General features: G+C 40.6%; 1 protein-coding gene across 6 annotated transcripts in view; it reads right to left on the bottom strand.

Moving 5' to 3' along the window:
• MPDZ (multiple PDZ domain crumbs cell polarity complex component) overlaps positions 1-22810 on the bottom strand; it is a 171741-nt gene that overhangs the window by 66954 nt on the left and 81977 nt on the right. For 2 of the 6 annotated variants that reach the window (XM_044272334.1, XM_044272343.1), the window contains exons 24-28: positions 21023-21064; positions 10384-10488; positions 8255-8347; positions 7957-8134; positions 6662-6772 (exon numbers count right to left, since the gene is read on the bottom strand). In XM_044272334.1, coding sequence (XP_044128269.1) covers positions 6662-6772; positions 7957-8134; positions 8255-8347; positions 10384-10488; positions 21023-21064 — 529 coding nt within the window. Of the gene's footprint in view, positions 1-4499; positions 4596-5954; positions 6039-6661; positions 6773-7956; positions 8135-8254; positions 8348-10383; positions 10489-21022; positions 21065-22810 lie in introns of all 6 variants that reach the window. The other 4 variants (XM_044272308.1, XM_044272325.1, XM_044272317.1 and 1 more) reach the window with 4 other exon arrangements.

The raw sequence follows: 22810 nt of genomic DNA, 5'->3' as shown, positions 1-22810 counted from the left end.
AAAAAAAAAAAAAAAAAAAAATCTCCATCAAAACTAAAATAATCATGTTTCAAAAGGTAGTCCATAGCAGACAATATGAACTCCTTAGTCTCCTCACTATATTTACCATACCTGTTTAAATAAGGAGATGAAGCCACCAGAGCCAAATCCTGTGGAATACTAGAGTATAAAGGAGTAACATCACAGGTAATCCAAACATATTGAGGAGACCAAAGTACATCTTGCATAGATTGTAAGACATGTTTACTGTCCCACAGGTAATGCCATCACCATGGGTTGTAAGATCTGGTCCACCCAGAGGCATGTAATTAATTTAATGTAATTTAACATAGCCACTAAGTTATTCAATATAACGTATCTGTATAGCACCACCTGCTGTTTTTTTATTTCTTTGTCCTGCTCACTAAGAAGGCCGCACATGCTCAGTTTCATCCTTCAACTTCCTCCTGAGCTGTGATAGGGAAAGCAGGGACACGCCCCCTGTGCTGCAGCACAAAAGACACTCCTCCTGAGCTGCAGCAGAAAAGACACTCCCCTTGAGCTACCAGCTTGTTATAAATCTAGCAGATCAATGAATGTGGAGATCACTGGATCCATGTGAGGTACAGGGCTGGTTCTAAGCTTTGTTAGAAAGTGATTGCTATGTACCATATGATCTCCGATTGTCATTTATTACATTAGTCATGGGATAACCCCTTTAATTACTGCATTTCAGCCTAGCCACAAAATGACTTGCTAATAATTTCAGTGATCTTCTTGTTAGCTCAGAAGAAAGTGTTAACGAGGACAAGGCAGCTGATATCACTCTGTTATGCTGATTGAATTAGAACAGAAGACTGGTTGCTTTAAAAGGAATAGTGGTGCTTGAATCATTGTCTTCTGTTACCTCCAAGGAAACGCGTGCAGTCATCGTTCTTATACATCAAAAAGGGCTTCACAGGCAAGGACACTGCTGCTTATAAATCAACCATTTATTCGACCACCAAGAACTTCAAGGAGAGACGTTCAACTGCTAAGAAGCAGGCTTCAGGGTTTCCAAGAAAGTAGAGAGAGTGCCACACCCATCTCCTAAAGAACATTCATCTATGAGATCTGGTCACCACTAGGGCAGAGCTTGCTAAAGAATGGCAGGAGGCAGGTGTGAATGCATCCGCATGCACAGTGGGTTGAAGGCTTTTGGAGGATGGCCTGGTGTCAGGACAGCTAAGAAGTCACTTCTCTCCAAGAAAAATATCAGGGAAATAATTAAATTTAGCAGGAAGTACAGGGAATGGACTGCAGAGGACTGGGATATTTTCTCTGATAAAACCCTCTTCAGACTGTTTGGGACATCTGAAAAATTATCCTGTCCTAATCCTGTGTCATGCCAACAGTAAGCCATCCTGAGACCATTCATGTGTGGGGTTGCTTCTCATCCAAAGAGGTGGGCTTACTGAGAATTGTGCCTAAAAACAAAGTCACGAGCACTGTGTCACAAGGCCAAAGTGATAACTAAGTGGCTCTGTGAACTAAACATTAACATTTTGGGCCCATGACAGAAAACCTTTCAGCTCTCAATACCATTGAGAACTTGAGGACAATCCTCAAAAAGCAGGTGGACAAACAAAAACACAGAAATTGTAATCAACTCCCAAGGACTAATTAGGCAATAATGGGTTGACATCAGTCAGGAATTGGCCCAGAAGCTTGTATACAGCATGCCAGGGCAAATTGCAGAACTTTTGATACACAAGGATCAACACTGGAAATATTGAGTCCTTGCATAAAATTGATGTCAAGAAAAGTAAAAAGAAATGCTTATATATTGTACTTCCATATATCATGGAAACGTCTGACAAAAATATATAAAAACACTGAAGAAGCAAAATTTGTGTCAGTCTCAAAACTTTTGGCCATGACAGTGCATGTCAGGAGGCTGTATTCTTGTACATAGGGCTAATATGTTAGAGCCAGTTACAATAGAAATCGGGAATAAACAAAAATATTGTAATGTTACAATGCCACCAATTGTCTTGTATTCTTTTAAGGGGGATGTAAAGTATAAAATGAAGACAAAAAACCCCCACCCTAAACAATATATCCCCTATATAAGAATGATCCTAATGGAAACAATGTTAGTTGTACTTTGAGCAACTAGACAAAGAAAAAAAAGAAAAGAAAAATAGACTATTTTTTAATTTTCCTGGGGATAAAAAAAAAATAAAAACACAAAATACTAAAATAAAAATAACATTAAAATAAACCCCCATGTATCACTAGAAGAAAAAAAAAAAAAAAGAAAAAAAATGTAAAAGCTGCCTGTACGAAAAATAAAATAAAAAAAATGACCTGGTCTTGAACTTGTTAACATACATTGATTAAAGGAGCCAGGCTTTACTAGGCCATCACTAGATGATCGGCTGGGGTTTGACACCCCGCACCCCAGCTGTTCGGGTGTAGCTCCACTGCTGGTAGTCGGCGCTGGCCTTACACTGCACCATCAACCTTGTACTGGAATCTGCTTCTACTGACATTAATGGGAGCAGTGCACCAGTGACGATCAACTAGTGATGGCCTACCATGCTGTAAAGTCTGAACAACCTCTTTACAATTTTTAAATGATTTAATCATATACACTTTGTTTCAAATGTGCACTATTTCCTTATTCAAGGCGGCTTTAAAAGGCGCAAACATTATTTGTTTCTGGCATCCAAGGGAAACTGGCTGCATCTATGTACCTTGTGCCGCTGATCATTGCACACAGTCATCATCTTACAATGCACTCTTAATGGTGGATTCTGACACACTGCAATTGCTTACAATTATAAAGGAACATTAAACCCAGAAGTAAGGACAGTAGGAATCTTGCCCCCTTGTTTGTCATTCTGCAGCATTTTCTGCATGATCCCGACACAGGTCACATGCCCACGACCATATCCATTTTAGGGCCCACAAAACTCAGATGTGACATCCGTTTTGTGTCTGTTTTTTTGGGGGACCCATTCATTTCAATAGGTCCGTGGTCTTCATCTTTCGGCAAAGAATAGGACATGTAATATGTTTTTGTGGAAAGGACACACAGATGACATCCATGTGCGGGACGTTTTTTTTTTTGCAGACCCATAGAAATAAATGGGTCCATTTGCAATCCGTAAAAAATGTGGATCGGACACAGATACAAAATATGGTTGTGTCCATAAGGGTTTATATAAATCTGGTGATCTCTTGTATTGCCAGTGGGTGGTCGGCTGAAGAAGCAGCCTTAATAAAGGGGGAAAGCATAATGATTTTTTTGCTCTTCTACAGACAGCAGCACAGGAAGGCTTCCACTTCAGCCATTTGCATTACAGCCTATCACAGGAATCTGAAGAGGAGAGGCGACACTGCTAATCTGCTAGGAAGATTTCTCAGTTTTTAATGCAATTTGAGACAAAATAGGACAGAGGGATATGAAAAGATGTAGGCGTGAAGTGCTGGCATTTTTTTTTCCATTTTCTGCGATTAGTGTTCCTTTAAGCAATTATGTCAATTACGCAGTTGTGTGAACCTGTAAACCACTTTCTAATGTTCTCATCACCTCTTTCACATGACGTGCCTCTTCAGAAAATCTTGACTTCGGTTGACGTCACGACCATCTTCTTACTTCTGAAGTTTCCAGCCCCCAAATGGACGGTACATCATTTCCGTACCAGTACAGGGGCAGTGTGGTGATAGAGCTGTAAGCCTGCCGAATAAATCTTCCATCTATTGGAGCATGCACAGAGCACATTCACCACATTGGCGCATGCACTGACAAATGGAGGACTGAAGCCCCATCCATTGCACCGCCCCTATTCTAGTCCCAGAAACGATGTGACATCCATTCCAGGGACAGGATACTTAAGGAGAGACATTGGTGGAAGTCAAGATCTTCCAAAAAGGCTAGTTACGTGACCGATTCTCAAAGCAGCAGATCCACAGAACTTTGAGTACATTAGAAAGTCGGGGCTTTTTTACAGCTGAATGGGGGGTTTGGAAGTTCGGGAAAACCCCTTTTAAGTACCTATAGTAAATGAAACTTCCAGAAGCACCTTCATTGTCAATGACAACTATGGAATTGAACCACTAGAAACACCAACTAAAGAAAAAAAAGGCACGAGGAGCAGCCATGAATACATATACATTTTCAGAAAAAAAGATTAAAATAAAATAAGCTTCTATAGTGGATGTTATGCTGTATAATAATCACCAATAACACTGCACCAGCTAATGCATACATCTAGGATGAATTCATACAGATTTGTTTCAGAAATGTCTGCACTGAAAATCAGAACGAGATTATGCTGCTACAGGTAGTGCTTGTTTGAGGTTGTTTTGGTGGAAAGGTCATGGATTTCGGATGTCCCATTTCTGACAGTCAGACAATTCTCCAACAAAACTGCTGCATGTAAATTCATCCTAAGGCTAGCTAAACAGGATTCTAGATATTTTATTGCACCAATTATATTGGGCAAAGAGACAAACAAGTTAAAGCATCCAACCTTGTTAGTGGAGAACTGAGAAGGATCAGCAAATGGGTTAGTGCATCTGAAGAGAGGTTTAGTACCAAATGTGCTCTGTAAAGGTGAGCTTTGCGTCTAAAAAATAAAAACACATTTTAATACTACTATTATTCCAAAAGCAAAGGAAAAAAGTGAGAACTACAGTAAGAGTATGGCTATTTCACTTAAGACACTGATGGTAAGAGAGGTAGGACCAACAGTGTCAGAAAGGCAGATGTGACCTGACCATGAGGCTGCTCAAAAAATCTGTGCAAAGCCAACAGTGCGCTTGCCTGGCACTGATGCCATTTGGTTCTAGCGATTAGCCTTGTCATCAATGTCTTTTCAGAGGCAGCCACTCCTATGTATTGTCCTAGTAGGAAACATTAGTCTTTTTTTTTTTTTTCATTACATGGGTTAGAAAACCTGGAAAATGTAGTATACCCTTGTCAATCATAATTATATCATTCTTTGCTGGAGTGCTGGTCCCATATTGTTCAAGAAATATCTATACCTTGAAGGGGTTGTTTCTCTTCAGTAAATAGCATTTATTATGTAGAGAAAGTTAATACAAGCCACTTACTAATGTATTGTTATTATCCATATTGCTTCCTTCGCTGGCTGGATTCATTTTTCCATCACATTATACACTGCTCATTTCCATGGTTACGACCACACTACAATCTATCAGCTGTGCTATTTACTTGTAAGCAGGCTCACCCCTTCCTTATCTTTTATCTGTATTGTATGTGGCTTTATTAGGTTTTAATATGAATTTTCAATAAAGGTGGTAGTTTTCTTAAGAGAATTTGGGTCTTGTGCCTTTTTCTGTTGGGTGATAGTGTTGACATCTAAATAGGACCCTTATAGGGGGCCCAAAATGGAAGTACACTAAGTGAATCCAGATAATTAATAGAGGTAAATTGGTGATTTCACATTCGTTAGGGAGATTTACTAATAGAGTTCATGGCAGCATGCGCTTACAAATGATTGAAAATGGGGCAGATTGGGCTAATTATTATATATACAGCCAGTAAGAATGTTACTAGCTGGCCAGTACTGACATTTCTGTGTCAGGAGAGACCAGCAAGAAACCACTGGATTGACCACCTAGTGTTTTCTTATTTTTTTAAAACATTCTTTTTATAAAAAAAAATAAAAAAAAAAAAAAATACTGGGCAGACACTGGCATGTTACACACACTTCTGCTCCTGCTACCTCATGGCTGGTTTACACAACTGCAATATTTTGCACTGAAATATAGTGCACTCTTCTTCTAGACAGACACAGGCAAAGAGAAGAAAAAAAAAAAAAAAAAACAGTTTGGCTCATTTTGCAAACAAATTTGAAATAATTGGCTTCATAAACCTCTCTCAATAAATTTACCTTTTAGAACCACTATTCTACTAGCTGGCAAAGGTCATGACAATCATGCATTTCAGGCAGAATATTTACCTTGGAGGAGTTGTGAGAGAAGGGGTTAGTATGTGGTTGCCCCCTGAAAGCAGAGGCAGATGGAGAGCAATACAGAGATTCAGGCTAGAGAAGAAAATTAAGGAAATAATCTGTGAATTCATTTGTATTACAATTATTCGGGGAGGGGATTCAAATTAAGAGAAGAAATAAAGTGGTTTAGCAAAGGTATAAAACAGTGTTTGCCTATATTGGTTAGTGACCCAGTAAGAAATTCATATTCTAAATGCTATTCATTTTTATGCAACAGTATACTAACACATTCTATCAGACACCACAGTAACCTATATAAATATGTGGATCTATGCAGTCATACATGTAGCTTTAAAAAAAACTAAAAACCTTGGAAGCGGTAATGAACTCTATGTCACAATTCAGTCTCTATGCAAGAATCCTTGGGGTAAGGAGGGGGGATTATTTAGTCATGCTCATCTATATATCAGTGTATATGATCCAGAATACCCCAATACTTGAAGCCTTACAGTACTACATGGAAGCGTACCATTACATAAACATGCCCGGCCACCACCCCTGACATGGCTGAATTCTGAAAAACACAGTGCTGTCACCTGAATCTCATTTCTATAGTGTAGAACCCCATTAATGGAAATAGTAAGTTCAATAACTGAAAGTAAAAGAAGCTCACATTGCACATCCACCTCCGTATAAGCCAACGTGTAGGTACTTACTCTGGGTCTGCTGATGATACTCTGAACCACAAAGATGACAGGATTTCCAGCTCTTCTTATTGCCTCTACTGCCTGCTCATGACTAGCGTCTCTGAGGTCAATGCCATCCACCTAAAATACAGTTTATTCAATTGCTGCAAGCTCAAAGATGACTTACAAAAGTTGGTTAAATTTTGGGTTTTAGGAGATCTCCTGCGATACTCTTGCATTTGTATTAAAAAAAATATATAAGGAAAAAAGTCTATGGCCACCACACTGAGGGATGTATGTGTATTAGAGAAGTGTTATAAATAGATGTCAGTAATAGGCTTTATTGTTCAAAAAGCCTTGGTACGACGGCTTTACGTTGTAAGTGATTTTGTAAATGGCTTTCCTGCACGGAACACCATAGACGAGTGGGTTCTCAGAAGTTAATCTGAAGCTTACAGCTGACAGTCGACTCATTAAAGCAAACAAAGAGACCGCTCAAGATTGAGGATAGTAATCTAGTTGAGAGAAAATCCACAGCACTGTGCAAAGTCCTACTCACTCAGTCCAAAAGACTTTGTCCCAGTGAAACTTGGAAACACAAACTGAGACCGTTTTGAGTATTTATCCATTTTGGAAATCAATTTATCCAAGTTAATATCGTAAAGCATCACTGAGGGTTCACAAATTTAGCATTTACCAATAGTACAGTGTGTGTACCTGAGGGATGACAGTATTTCTGGCCATATTTCTTGGCTGCCATCCACTGCACACAGAAAGTAGAAGAGAATCTCCTTCCTAACTGCCTCATAGTCACTCACAAGCAGCCCTCATAATTGTACTATTGATTTATGCAAAGTTGTGTGAATAGTTAGCAATAATTTAAGATGTCTTCAAGAGGAGTCAGAGACCATTACGGCCATGCTGAATTTCACAGATTGAGTACAAATAACCAACACTTTACAAATAAACAAGAAATCACGTCACCACCTATATTGCAAGCATATTATAATGTCTTTGTGTATGTTGCATGTACATAGTCTTCCCAATTTAAAGTTAAAGGCATAATACTTGAGAAGGGATGGAAGACAGCCGCGTGCAATAACATGAACTGCATATATCTGATTTTAATGGTTTTGTGCCAACACCTATAAGCTACACTTAAAAACAAGGAAAATGCAGATTAGAAAAAAATGTAATAGTTCTACATTTGTAATATGTAATATTTCAGCATTCAACAAGACAACACTTGAGGCTCTAGTCATCACAAGGTCCACCATATAGAGTAAAACAGCTGTGCTTTTCACAGTTATGCACCCAGATGGTACCTCAACAATCCTATCTCCAGTTTTTAGGGTTCCATTCTTCCCTGCCGGACTGTCCTCTAGAATATGTTTGATGAAGATTCCTCGCATTACTTCCCCATTGCTTAAGCGACTCCCCATGCCTCTGCCACCAACAATGCTGATCCCCAGTGATTTCCCAGGCTCTCTCCAAAGCTCAACCCTGTATGATAAAGTACATAAATTAGTTCATGAATATTACAGATATAGACAGCTGGGATTTAGCATGCAAAAGACTTCCAGGCACTCATGGAGCTTGAGTAAAGGACACCCATGGGCATACCTTCTTGGATTATTCCAGTTGCTGAATGCAGTATGTTCCAGTTCACTTTCCTCCCCTTCTCCCTCTTCACGCTCAGGCAGCTCTGGGGCATCACTGAGGGAAGAGACTAATTTTAATCAAAAAGTCGCAAAGATTTTCTGGGTTTAGATCCCTGCTTGCCAATTTTTCAAAAGGTAGGTGGAGCAGGGCGAGGAATCGGATGTGCAGGTACGGTTATAGGCAGCAAGGCATATTTATTATAATCTACGCCAGAAAAAATACAGGAAAGCTGTTTTGGTACACTGAACCGCACAGGCGTGCAACTTAATAATTATGGCATATCTGATGCCAGCAGGGGATAGATTAAGACCAGCATGTAATAGGTGGTCTTACTAAATGTCCACCTATGTGTTTTAGACATTCTTTGCGCCTCACTACACAGTTCTTGAGTGTGTCTAGAAGAGGTCATTTTGGTGACAAAAATTGGTCTAAAGTAAGCCGATCAAGAAGTGGCATAAGGAACAGTGCCTAAGAAGTCTAGCAAGATACACTAGATCTATCACACTATGTGTTCCTCTGTGATATACTGCATCTTGAACATGTACTGTCTAGTTTTAAAGGGGTTCGCCAGGCTTTTTACAAAACCCACCTGAAAGATAGTTTGGTTAAGGCCTCATGCACACGACCGTTGTTGTGTTCGGTGTCCGTTGTTCCGTTTTCTGTGATTTTCTGCGAACCCATTGACTTTCAATGGGTCCGTTGAAAACTCGTTTAATGCACCGTTTGTCATCCGCGTTTGTGATCCGTGTTTTCAGTCCGTCAAAAAAATATGACCCAAGTCAATGGGTCCGTGAAAAAACACGGATGCACACAAGATTGTCATCCGCGTCCGTGATCCCTGTCCGATTTTTTCCTATCATTTGCAAGGCAAACTTGACTTAGATTTTTTTTTTCACTTTCCTTCATGTCTGGTGATCCTCTAAAACTCAAGGAAGACACACGGAAACAAAAACGGAAACGGATCACGGAACAACGGAACCCCGTTTGGCGGACTGTGAAAAAATACTGTTGTGTGCATGAGGCCTAATACTTATACGTCCATCACACTGCTGATGCCACCATCTCAGCTGTGGGCTCTTCCACTCATGTTCCAATTGGATGTTCTTGAGTCTTCCTGCCCTGTTCTGTGAACAGGAACAGAAGAGCACACATCTGGTCGAGATCCGAGTAGAAATGCCCACGGCCTGTGTGAATGCAGCAGAGACAGCGTATTCGGTGGTGTGACAATCGAATAAGTACAGTATTATCCAAACTTTCTTCCATAAGGCAGAAGAAAGGACGGGTTTTTCAAAAAGCCTGGAAAACCCCTTCAAGCTGTATAAATTGAAGCCAGTAATAATACATCTCCATATCTGTAGGCCAATCACCCAAACATGTTGCGTTTGGGAGGAAATTGGAATAATATGAGGAAACCTATGCAAGAACAAGGAGAGCAAACCTCATACAGATATTTTCCTGATCAGTCAAACCCACAACCCTGGTACAATTGGCAAAACTGCCAAAAACAGCCACTGTGCCTACATCACTCATGTCCTCTACAATTCTAGGACATTTGTTCTTATTTTGCTGGCTAATAGTGCACAACCAGTTTTGTGTACTAGAGCCCAGATGAGTGGCTCATTGAAGTGGATGTGCCCTGTAAAAAGGAAGAACACGTTCGATCAAAGTTGTCATGTTTATTACTGAGGTTAAATCATTTACCTACAGAAGAAAGAAATGGGAATTACAAGTATATGTAACCTTAGTCTGGAAAGGCAGCATGTTATAGAGCTGGAGGAGCTGAGCAGACTGATCAATTGTTTTTACTCATTTAAATCTCTGTTCTTTCAATGTTTCGGAGTCCAGTGGGTGGAACTATTTATTGACTGGCAGCAATATTTCACATTGAAAGGACCACCTGCATGTCTCCTAAGCCCAGAACGAGCAGAGATTTACATGAATAAATGACAAATAATACTGAATCTTTTCCCATAAAACTATATATCAGTCTGCTCAGCTCCCCCTGCTCTATAGCCTGCTGTCTACGGATTGTACTGCAGTGTGACGGGTTCACTTTCTAATTGCTAGATATAATACAGTGTGGTGCTCACCTATTGTTCTGGGCAGTAAATACATTTAGTGGCACGGTTCCTTCCTTCAGCTGCCCCACACTTGCTCGATATTCTTCCAAATTCTCACTTGGAACATATGTAATGCTATAAAAGAAATGTGGACATTAATTCTTCCAGGTTGTTAAGGGCACTAGAAGTAGCACTAAATGCCACAAAAATGCCATTAAATGTTGGTTAACTTATGGCACATAGATAAATAGAAGACGCCTTAGGCTGCGTTCACACTGTCTGCATTTTGCATTTGTAAACCAAAACCCGGAGAGGAAGCTACAGAGAAAAAAAATGTAATAAAAGGTTTGTATACTTCTGTTGTGAGTATAATAAAAACCTTGCAGTTGGAACCTCTTGTGATTGTACTTCACTATTGGTGGCACCTTGGTGGCAACGTACCTAAGGCTGTTTAATATTTTATATATATTTTATTTGCATTGTATACTTCTGTGTTTCAGACCCATTCCTGGTTTTGGCTTACAAAGATTGATGAAAAACACTGGTCAAACACTGACTGTGTGAAAGTGACCATAGGCTGTATTCACGCAAGACAACTTTTTATTCCCATGCATGCAAAATATCATACATGTAGTAGATATACTAAAGCTAGAATACAAATTTGCTTTGGCTATTTTTTGCAGTTTTAGCAGTAAACACCCGATAAAACACATGACTTGATCAGATGTTTTTATATGTTTTTGGCTATATAATATGTGACCATTATTTGGAATTTTTATTTTTCCTATTTTTGCAGTAGATGCAATTACAGGTAAGGAAAAAAAAAAAAAAAAAGTCTCGACACACTCTTTAATTGGTGTAATTTGTAGAAAATGGACTTCCTATATGTGAATGTATTAATTGGGAGGGGAGCTGCATTATTTATTTATTAGAAGAAACATGTTAGGCTGCCATTTTGAAATCTGCCATACTGAATTCAACTCAAGTCTTTCTAAAGGGAAAAGAGTATGTGATATACCAGTCTGGACTAGAATTTACTGAGAAACACACTGGAAACCTGTTTGTGTTAAAGGGGTCATCTAACTTCAGCAAATGGCATTTAAAATGTAGAGAAAATACAAGGCACTTACTAATGTACTGTGATTGTCCATATTGCCTCCTTTGCTGGCTTCATTCATTTTTCCATCACTTTATGCACTGCTCGTTTCCATTGTTACGACAACCGTGTAATCCAGCATTGGTGGCCGTCCTTTTACAATATAGGAAAAAGCGTTGTGCGACCACAATTGCAGGGTGGTCGTAACCATGGAAACGAGCAGTGTATAATGTGATGGAAAAATGAATCCAGCCAGTGAAGGAAGCAATATGGATAATAACAATACATTAGTAAGTGCCTTGTATTAGCATTTATCATGTAGAGAAAGTTATTTGCTGAAGTGAGACAAATCGCCTTACGAGAGGTCACAGTTTCCTAAACTTGTTCATCATTCTGCTGGATGCACATGGTTAAACATTGAATCCAGTCGTCGCCAACACGCTGAAAAACCCACAAGTGATACTTCTTCACAGTACTGTAGGATTCGTCATTTCAGGTGACCCATACTGTGTATTGCAAAATATGGCTCACCTGAAACTGTGAATCCTACAGTGCTGTGAAGAAGTATCACCAGAGGATGAAACCCAAATATATGCAGGACCCCTTGAATAACTAAAGCTGGGTGTACATATTAGATTAATATCGGGCGACCATCTAATGTGTGTAAGGGTGTCCTGACTTTCCCCCCAATAGCAGCTGTTGAGGGGATGAAGAATGAGGCTGTTTGTTCCTAAGCGAGATAACCCACCACCAGGGGAGTCTGGCAGAAGCTTACTTCTGTTTCTGAACATATGCATGCTATACTGATTCAAGCATACATCAGTAGTGAATAGGAAGGGAGGAAAATGAGTGTATGGCAGTCAGCTATCTGAAGTTTTACTATCAGTACTTAATGAATCCCTAAGCAGTGCGATGGTGCACACAATACAGTTATAGGCTCTGTCACACATTCTGAGCCAAGGAAGGGATCAGATACCATTCTGTGAGATTAATAAAGCCCTTCCCAAAGCAGGCTGTAAGAAAAGCCTTTATACATTTCACAGGACGGGACCCATCGGATATATAGGTTCTATACAGAGTGCACTAGCCCTTAGTGTCTAAATTTTCTATCTTACGCATTCTGGTGAAGAACATAGACAAGTCACCAGAAGCGGACACCAAAGCCGATATCTGACGAGAAGAAATTAGATTATCGAAAGCTTTAAATCCATTACTGAAAGGCTTACAATGCTATCTGCTGCATGAGGCTCGCCATCCGATGCAAATGAGCCGTGTCATAGAAAACATGTATGGGTCTGCATAATGGGTTATAATTTCTAGATTACGCTGTTGTGTACATTTTGACGACTGCATTCATAATGAACGATAATAAGTCTCAGCAAAGCTTGTTTTATGTGATTTACACGGAAAGGAATGAGTTACAAATTGTCAGTAATACGTTCTCCCTAATAAAGACCTGAAGAGCATTGCTCTGACAGAAGAATATACGTAATTTTCATCTGATTTCATATTATGTGCTAAATTGAATCAAGGGAGATAAAAATACCATAAAGCCCACCAGCACCTTAATCAAGCATCACAGCTGGTGGCTACCAACACAAGAGCTTTGGGAATTAGCCAATAAACATGACGATATCACAGCTAAAATGAATTTGATCCATTGCCTGGCACCTGGGTTTTTTGACTGACATCCAATGAGTAGGAGTCAGATAAACAACTCATGAATGCATGATCAAGATTGTGCTTTCAATACAAAATGTGATGTCTATAGGAGGAGGGGTGAGATTCTTTCTCTTCTGAATTTTGCTTAATAATAATAAACTCGGGCTGAATCCGTAAAAAGTAATGAACTGTCATTTAAGCCTGTTATTTTAATAGAAATAGTTTTAGGGCAAAACATGTTTTTATGGATTGCAGTTTTCCTATTAAGGCTAATTCCCTGACTAGTTGGCTCATGTGTCTGGTCAGTGGCTGTAATTGACAATACTGTGGTCAGTTTGGCTGTGAGGACATTTTGTATTCTCCAGAACTAAATCACCAGGTTCCCTGGGGGCTCAGCTACATCACTGGCCACCTAAACCAGGGCCAGATATGACCAGATCAAAGTAAGGTTTGGGTAGGTTCAAGATTTATCGTGCCACACCAATATAATTTTTGTGAGCGCCTGGGGCTTATTTCATACATTGAAGCAAATGTTGAGATTCTGTCAAAATCTTGAGCAAATTGTGGTGACAAACCGTGAATGATCTCACCGTGTGCATAGACTATGTTGTCTACCAAAGGAAGCAAAATATATAAAAATAATAAAAAAAAGTTTTTTTCCGTCCTAATCTCATATATAATTCTTTTAATTGGGTTTACACATTGCAGTATTGAGCCATGTGGTCAATTACCATGCAGCAAAGTCGAATGTGATTGCCACGGTTTTGTAACACCGTTTTTGGACGTTTTTTTTTTTTTAGCAAAACATATTTTCTTTAAACATGCTTCACCTTTAATATTGTACAGCACTATACTGCAGCATATAAACCCACTATAAAATTACTTTACTAAATACACAGTGGTCCCTCAAGATGCAATATTAATTGGTTCCAGGAGGACCATTGGATGTTGAAACCATAGCAAGTTGAGTAAATGGTTCCAAAGACCAAAAATGTCAATCAAGATAAGAGAAAATTAAGATTTAAGAAACATAAGCAGATAACCAAGACAGATAAAACAAGTCCTTACATATAACAGTCAGGAATAGCTGATAACTAGAACTAATACAGCTAATTTACCAGAAAAGTGTCCTTGATTGGTTGGATCTGAGTCTGAGGCATTGTATGTTGAGTCTAGTTTCAACTTACGATGGGTCAGAAAATACCATTGCATGTTGAAAATATTGTATCCTGAGACCATTGTATCTTGAGGGATCACTGTAGTTCAGCGATTAATGTATAATCAACTTTGCAGGATAACAGGCTAAACTGCATGGACAGATGTCTTGTTTCAGCCTTATAAACTATGTTATTTGATACAGTTTAAAAAAAAGTGAGTCTGGAAGGTAGATTATTTTTTGCAAAATACATTTAATACGAAATCAACTGAAAATGAAATTGTGCACATCATACATGACGTACAGTTACATACATACAGTTAGTCATCCATTGCCTCAAAACAAAAAAATAAAGCTCATGGATAGATTATTTTTTTTTTACCTTATTAAAATAATATATAAATAAAATAAATATATTTAAAAAAAAAAATATAATACATTGATTACTCTTACCGGTAATTTGTTTTCCATGAGCCCATGACAGCACCTGTGAGAGATCCTCCACCTTCCGGACAGGAAACAGGAACTTCCTATATCTTTAAAAGGGTCCTCTATACGCCACTGCTTAGTTTGTGACAAGATTCCTAGGACCACCAAAATACCTATACACAGTGAAACTTAACACCTCATACATAAATATCTTAAATTTATGCCATTCAGCATATCTCCTCTTTAAGATAACTTCTATGAAACTAAATATATATGTAATTTGTTTTTGGGAGGGGAATAATGTAGGTGCTGTCATGAGCTAATGGAAAATGGTTTACTGGTAAGAGTAATCAATGTATTTCCATTACGCCCCATGACAGCACCTGTGAGAGACTAGACTAGATAATTTTAGGGTGGGACTACCGCCTGCAGCATGTTTTTTTTCAAAGGACAGGTCCTGAGCAGACAATAAGTCCAATCTGTAATGTTTGTAAAACGTGGTCAGAGAGCTCCAGGTCGCAGCTCTACAAATTTGGTCAATGGTGGCACACCCATTCTCTGCCCAAGATGATGCCACTGCTCTTGTAGAATGGGCAGAGAATCCTGTGGGAACCTGGAGACCTGCCAGAGACTAGGCTAAGCCTATTGTCTTCATAATCCATATGGCTAAAATGCAACTTGTAACTTTTAACCCTCTGTTTGGACCCTGGAACTGAATGAAAAGTTGAGAGGCTTTCCTACACTCCCTTGTTGACTCTACAGATACATCTCCTCACAAAAAGTGTATGAAATGTCTCCTCGTCTTCACTTTTTGGATTTTGACAAAAAGAGGGGAGAACAATTTCCTGGGATCTATGTAAATCAGAGACAACCTTTGGCAGAAAAGCAGGGTCTGGTTTAAACACAACCTATCTTCCATTACCAAAGTATAAAGGTGGAGAGGCGGATAAGGCGGAAAGCTCCCCCACTCATCTAGCAGATGTAACAGCCACCAGAAATGCAGTCTCGTAAAACAACATTCTCAAGGAAATAGAATCTATTGGCTCAAATGGACTTTTGGTTAACCTAGAAAGTACTATATTAAGATCCCAGGGAGCTCAATTTCGCTTTAATAAAGCTCTTAATCCAGGGATGGGTAGCCAACCTGAAGTCAAATAGCACACTGAGGGCAGAAATCTGGACTTTTAGAGTGCTAGGTTTTAATTTTTTGTTAAGATCCTCCTGTAGAAAATCTAAAATTAATGGAATATTTGGTGGCGAAACCAGATCTAGGCCTGACCCAGCAAATTGAACAAAGGTTTTCCAAACCCTCAAAAAAAATGTTAGAGGTATTCTCCTTTCTACTAGCTAGTAGAGTTTCTAGCACTCGTTCTGACAAATCCCTGGCCTTAAAGAACTCCCTCTCAAAATCCAGGCCGTTAAGTGTAACTTCTTTACTTCCGGATGACATAGAGGGCCCTGATACAGCAAGTCCTCCCTCTCTGGCAGTATCCAGGGATCCGAAAGAGATAGCCTCCTTAACCAGGCAAACCAAACTCTTTTTGGCCAGAAAAGAGCTATTAAGATCACTGCTGCAGGTTGGGACAGGGCATCAATCCCCAGGGACTGATCTGACAAACTGAGAGAATTTTTTTTTAGGCATTTCCGGTTTTCTCTGGATGCACAGAACTTCTATCAGATGAAACTTGTGTCTGCTCAGAATGTCACCTTGGCAGTTCTCTGAGCCTTTCAGGTATACTGCTGAGAGAGATAGAACCTTCCCCTCCATTAGTTGCAAAATTGAGGATGCAAGATTCAATAGCTGAAAAGATCTTGTCCCTCTTGTCTGTTGATATAGGCCACCATCGTCGCGCTGTCGGATAGAATTCTGTCGTGTCTGTCTATCAGAAAGGGAAGACTCTCCCTCAAGGCACACAGTACTGCCTTCAGTTCCCGGGGGTTTTGGGACTGTAGACTCTGGGATTTTGACCACTGAACTAGGGGAAACCCCTAAAACTGAGTGGGCACTACCCCTTGGGGCTGGGATCTGTTGTAATTATCAATGGATAATTGATCAAATTCAGCTCCTTCATCCACCATAAAATAGAATCCTTTATTGACCTGGGGATTACACATTTGCAGTCTAGGGATAACATTCTCTTGTCCCAATGCGAAAGGATGTATGACTGCAGTATTCTGGTATACATGCCGTCTTTAGACCTAAAATGAACATAGCCTCTCTCAGCGTAGATATTCTGGTTCTGCTGAATTTCCTCATCATCTGTTGTAATGCCAGTCTCTTTTCTACTGGAAGAAAGGATTTTTGGGCTAATGAAGCTAGCTGAATTCCTAGAAAAATGCAGAGGTAAGCTGGTGTTAGACATGACTTGTCCCAATTTTTTAACCAACTTAGTTTTGTCAGAATCTCCAACACTTACTGAATTTGGCTCACCAGGACATCTGGGGACTGCCCTACCATAAGTTGGTCGTGTAGATAAGGAATTATGATAATGTCCGATCTCCTTACTTGTGCCATCACCTCTGCTATTAGTTTCGTGAACACTCTTGGCGCTTGTGATAATCCAAAGAGGAGCGCTCTTTATTGTAGAGGAGCTATCGATTTCCCCATCCGTACTACCACCCTGAGAAATTTTTTAGATGAAGGATGTATGGGTACATGGTAGTAGGCTTCTTTTATGTCTATAGAGGCCATCACGCACTTGGGGAATAGGTAAAGAACAGTTGATATTGATTCCATTCAAAATTTTTGGTATGTTAAATACTGATTGAGCTCTTTTAGATTTATTATCGTCCAATAAGTCCCGTTGGGTTTGGGGACAAGGAAGAAAGGCGAATAAAATCTTTTCCCTATTTCTTCCGTGGGAACCGGTATTAGTACCGACTAGGTCAGTAGATTTTTTTACTTTCTCTATCAATGCTGCTTTCTTTGGTGAGTGTTTATGTAAAGCAGTGATTGTGTCATTGGTAAGACACATTTGGAATTTGAGGTTTGGATTTGAACAACAAACCCTTTGATTTGCTACTTCTCCAATCACTACTTTTCTTTAGGTCCCCAAAGCCCCTTCTTTTCTCTCCACCCCGAAATGGCTCTCTTTGTTTGGGAAAAGCTGGTACTGGAAATCCCTTTTTTCTATCCGACGCCTTGTCCAGTATGTCATGCAATGGTGACCCGAACAAAACATTCCCCTGGCAAGGGAGGGTGCATAATTTAGATTTGGATGCCACATCACCCTTCCATTCCTTCAACCAGAGGGATCTCCTGGCAGAGTTAGATAATGCAGCTGCTCTAGCCGATAACCTTAGTGCATCCGCCGAGGCGTCTGAAATAAAATCTACTGCCTTTACTCGCCTCCAGTAATTGTTCTCTTGGGGTCTTATTCATTATATGGGATTCTAATTCTCCTAACCAGACTTTAAGCGCTCTGGCCACTGAGGTAGTTGCGATATTAGACTTAAAAGATGACGTGGATGCCTCCCAATTTTTTCTTAGATAGTTGTCTGCTCTTATCCATCGGATCCCTTAAGGGATTCTAGATCTTCAAATTAAAGTGCTGATCTTTTATTCAATTTTCCCACCGGGGTGTCTACCCTAGGGACATCCTGCCAGGCCGCAATTTCTTCATCTTTAAATAGGTATTTTCTTTTAATAGCTCTAGGGATAAAGAACTTTTTATCCGGTTTGTCCCATTCACGTTTAACGAGTTCTTTTATGCAATCCTGAATGGGGAATACTTTTGCTTTTCTTGGTTTCAGACATTCAAACATTACTTCTTGTCTGGATCTATACCCTTTTTCTTCCTCCATTGTGGACCTCACTGCTTTTAGTAATAAATCTGTATCCTCCACTTTGAACAGTGGCATCCCCGCAAGATTTTCAGAGGAAGAATCCGAGCTTGTAATTGCTCCTTCTTCCTCTGAATCAGACTCAGTAGTGTCACATTCAATCACCTGAGTTTTCCTATGTTTGGATGAGCCTGGAAGTGACTTTTTAAATTGTTCCACAGAGGAACGAACCTCCATTTTGACTAAATTCCACATTCTCTGGCTTGTGCGTAGCTTTTCTTGGGGCCTCCTTAACCTGCATTAACACATAGCCCATAATCAGTTACCAAAAGGAAAAAATAATCTCCTATAAATGAGATAGCAGGGATAACCCCTCTTACCCCCAAGAGTACCATGCTGGATTCGGAGTGTAGCTCCTGTCTTTCAGTGCGCTGTTGCATCTCCCCTTCTTCCTGCATTTTGCGTGCATTCAAGGGCTATGGAAGGAAGATCTGGCCGTCTGGTCAAAGCCTGCTGCTGTGCTATTGCTTCCTTCCATGCTGGCTGGCTGGCTGGCGTCCCCTCTTCAAAAAGGCTGCGCACCACCCGCCATGCATCTTGGCCCCTCCCCTTCCTGTTCAGGTGGAACGCAGGTGTCACTTCCCATGCGCCCGGAACAGGCCTGCCGTTAACCACGAGGATAGGACTCCTCCTCCACCCTCTTCGCCGGCCGCAGACTGAAGGGTACGAGGTGGCCACCAGGGATCCCCCCCATGACATAATTTAGAGGGATAGACCGGGCTTTACAGCGGCTCCTAGTGGAGACTTGCGCCGTCAGGTACCTCCACTAGGCCTAAGGTAATTACCCTAGAGGTCCTGCAGCCCCCTAATAGACCTGGGAAAGAACCATCCCGCTGTTCTACGAACAGGAAACAGGAAGAAACTGAGCAGTGGAGTACAGGGGACCCTTTTAAAGATCTGGGAAGTTCCTGTTTCCTGTCCGGAAGGGGAAGGATCTCTCACAGGTGCGGTCATGGGGCATAATTGAAAATACTTTCTGATACAAGAGCAGGTTAGCTGGCATTTTGAGAATGTCCTTGTGCCACTAAAGCTAGCTTCACAAGCCCAGAGTTCTGACCAATCTTAAATATGCCGCCCATCTCCCGACTAATGAGTGATCACATCTATTATGTGGAACATCGTTATCAGTCAGCACATCGCTCCGTGTGAACAGAGGAAGTACTGCCAACAAATCAACACTTGCTCCACCTAGCACGGAGGGAGGTGGTGAAGGGGGGCGTGACTACTGTAGAGACCAGTTTGCCAGAAATCCCTGTGAAACCCTACACAAAGCATGCTGGGTTTGGTTAGAAAACCAACAGAAAGCTGATGAAAACATGAAGATCTGCAAGTAGACATCCTGCCAGGATGCAGTGATGCTGAGAAAAGGAGGAAAAACAGGTATATGGGGTACTCTGGACAGGTAAAAAAAATCCATTATAATAGAACCGAATTTGAAACCAGTTATGAGCATGGATACAACATGCTGTGCAAAATAGTGTACTGTGACTATGAGAAGGCAATGGTAGAGTGTGGAAATCATTCACTCCTTCATATGGTTATGAAGTATGTGAAGGGATATCTGTCTGCTCTTTGCCACACTCGTCAATGCAGACATCTAAATAAGTGATCTGCTGCCCAGAAACAATGGATCCGTATGAGGACAAGAGATGGCAGTATTGGCCGTTCGTCCCCATTTAGTGGAGGAGATTGCTGCATGTAAATGTAAAAACCTCCACCGACGAGCAGGCAGTTACTGGGAAGAAACCGTTCCTTCTCAATAACTGCCTGCTCGGTCAACATGTGTGATTGTACCTTTAGGTTTTTTAATGTAATACAATAACTGAAGGGAAAATACTTGTCTACAGTAAAGGACATAAAAAGAGACAAACTGTATATCCATGACAAACTTGCCTGCCACGTTACTGACGAGAGACACAAAGTAACGTGGCAGGCAAGAAGCTCTGCCCTCCTCAATATAGCTAAAGCAAAATGAAAGCACCCCCATCTTTCCTGCCTGTCCTTGTCCTATTTCCAAACCACGTTTACCTCTTTCCAGCTGCAGCTACTCGACAAGCAATGCAATCACTTCAAGGAAAAGGGTTAGGGGAGAGAGAGAGAGAGAAATCTGACAATTGTCCATGCAGAAAATGAGAGAATTCACATGAACATGCAAATTGTCCATGCAAAAAACAAGAGAATGGACATGACCATGCAAACAGTACATGCAAGAGAGGGAAAACTCTCAATTGGTTAATTGCCGGACACAAGAAAATTTTGCTTGAAAAATTTACTTGTGCAATAAAAGAGGTAAAAAATTAATAAATTCTATAATAAAAAGTATTTAAAAGGGTTAAAATAACAAACGTTAAGACACACAAAAGACACATGGAGAACATGAAATTTGTCAGTTCCTGCATCGTTCTGCAGAAAGGAATATTAAAAAGGGTGAGGTGAAGAGACGAGTAGAAGACATGCCGAGCTTTCGAGCCAACAATACTCACACATAAAATGGGGCCTGATCATCAGCAGGAGCGGGAGAAGATCTAGAATGGGAAGCATATAATGCAGCATCTTTTTACAATCGTGTTAACAAAAGCCAAAGCCCCGCGCTGTGTGTGCAAAGCATACATATGTAGCTAAAAGTAAGTGCAATTTTATTTTGTCTTTTTTTTTGTATATAATTCCCATCTCCCTTTTATCAACACCTCCCCCCGAAAGCATCTGCTCATTCTGTGTGTCTATAGCGGTGATTACGAACAAGGATGAGGAAATGTTCCTGCCATCCGTCTCTCTCCCTTGATCAGGAATTTATTCTTTAGGTGAGGGCAGGTGAATTTCATTTCAAACCGGTAATTATCTGACAGATGTTGGAAGCAGATGCTGCGCTACGCAAAGCCCTGGCTCTTATAACAGCACAGATAGCAGAAGCTTCTGGCAAGGTGGATTGTGAAGTGGGACGACATGCATTCTGCGAGTGGCCGCACAGCTGGCTCTCTCTGCAAAACCGCACAAATCTGCAACCCCAACCAGCTGTTTTAAAGCTTGTCAAACGGAAATCACTCCATCCTTTTTCAGAGGAAAAAATTTAAGAAAAAAAATAAATAAATCCAATATGTTCATCTTGGAAATTTCCCCATTCTTACTCTGTTCCACATACAAGGTTGCTATACCATCTAAAGCGTGTTTCAACTACAGTTTTACAAGGGTATTATAATTTTCCAAATCGCTTGAACTGCCTCAGAACCAAACACGTTATGCAATTGGAAAGAATATAACACTGAGCCACATGATGTACAGATGTAGCAGAGCTGAATGTCTTAACCCTTTGGAAGTGCTCTGTGAAGGTGTACCTCCATAATTTGTAAAATCACTGTTAAAAAGGATTGTCCGCATTTTACTATTGATGACCTATCCTCAGGACAGGTCATCAATATCAGATTGGCGGCGGTCTGACTCCCGGCACTCCCACCGATCAACTGTTTGAAGAGAAGGCCGCTCTCACACAAGCACTGCCTTCCCCTTTGGTTACCTGCTTGCCACCACAATTACAGCGGTGAGCAGGTGTAATTACAGCCAAGCCATCCCATTCACTTCTATGGGGTGGGTCTGTAGAATACACTTGAAAAGGAAGGAGCCGTCTCATTGAAGTGAACGAGGACTGCTTGTAATTACACCTGCTCACCACTGCAGTTGTGACGGTGAGCGGGTAAACAATGAAGGGAAGGTAGCGCTCGCATGAACACTGCCTTCTCTTCAAACAGCTGATTGTCGGGGGTGAACGGGAGTCGCCCCCCCCCCTGTCAATCTGATATTGATGACAGGTCATGAATATTAAAAAAGGCAGACAACCCTTTTAACGATGCAAGTGGTCAGGGGCCTAGACATAGAGACCCAGATTTATTTTTGTCAGTGCACCTAGATTTTGTTGTAAATTGCTACAATTTGAGGCACATTTCGGTTTAAAGAAATTATCTGCGCAAAGCCCAATCATGGGATGTGGCTTAATGGAAACAAGGCACGGCTTTGCTGGAAAAAGGGGAGTGTCCTCATATTAGGCCATAATAACGCCGTAAGATTCTGTCAAAAATTAAGCCAACCAGTAGTTGGTATGAAAGTGTCAATCCCTGAACCAGGTTCATCATCCAGCCAGAGTCATATAGACAGCCTATCTAAGTAAATCTGCACCACAGTGTGGAAAGGTAGCATATTCTTCTGGGCTCTGATGCCAAATGGTCCATCTACTACTTAAAGGGAAGCGGTCATCAACTTCATGCTGACCTCACTGGGGG

This window comes from Bufo gargarizans, chromosome 1 (genome assembly GCF_014858855.1).
Source record: "Bufo gargarizans isolate SCDJY-AF-19 chromosome 1, ASM1485885v1, whole genome shotgun sequence".
Classification (NCBI taxonomy): domain Eukaryota; kingdom Metazoa; phylum Chordata; class Amphibia; order Anura; family Bufonidae; genus Bufo; species Bufo gargarizans.
The sequence above is the reverse complement of the archived record's forward strand: the minus strand, read 5'-3'. Positions and strand labels throughout refer to the sequence as shown.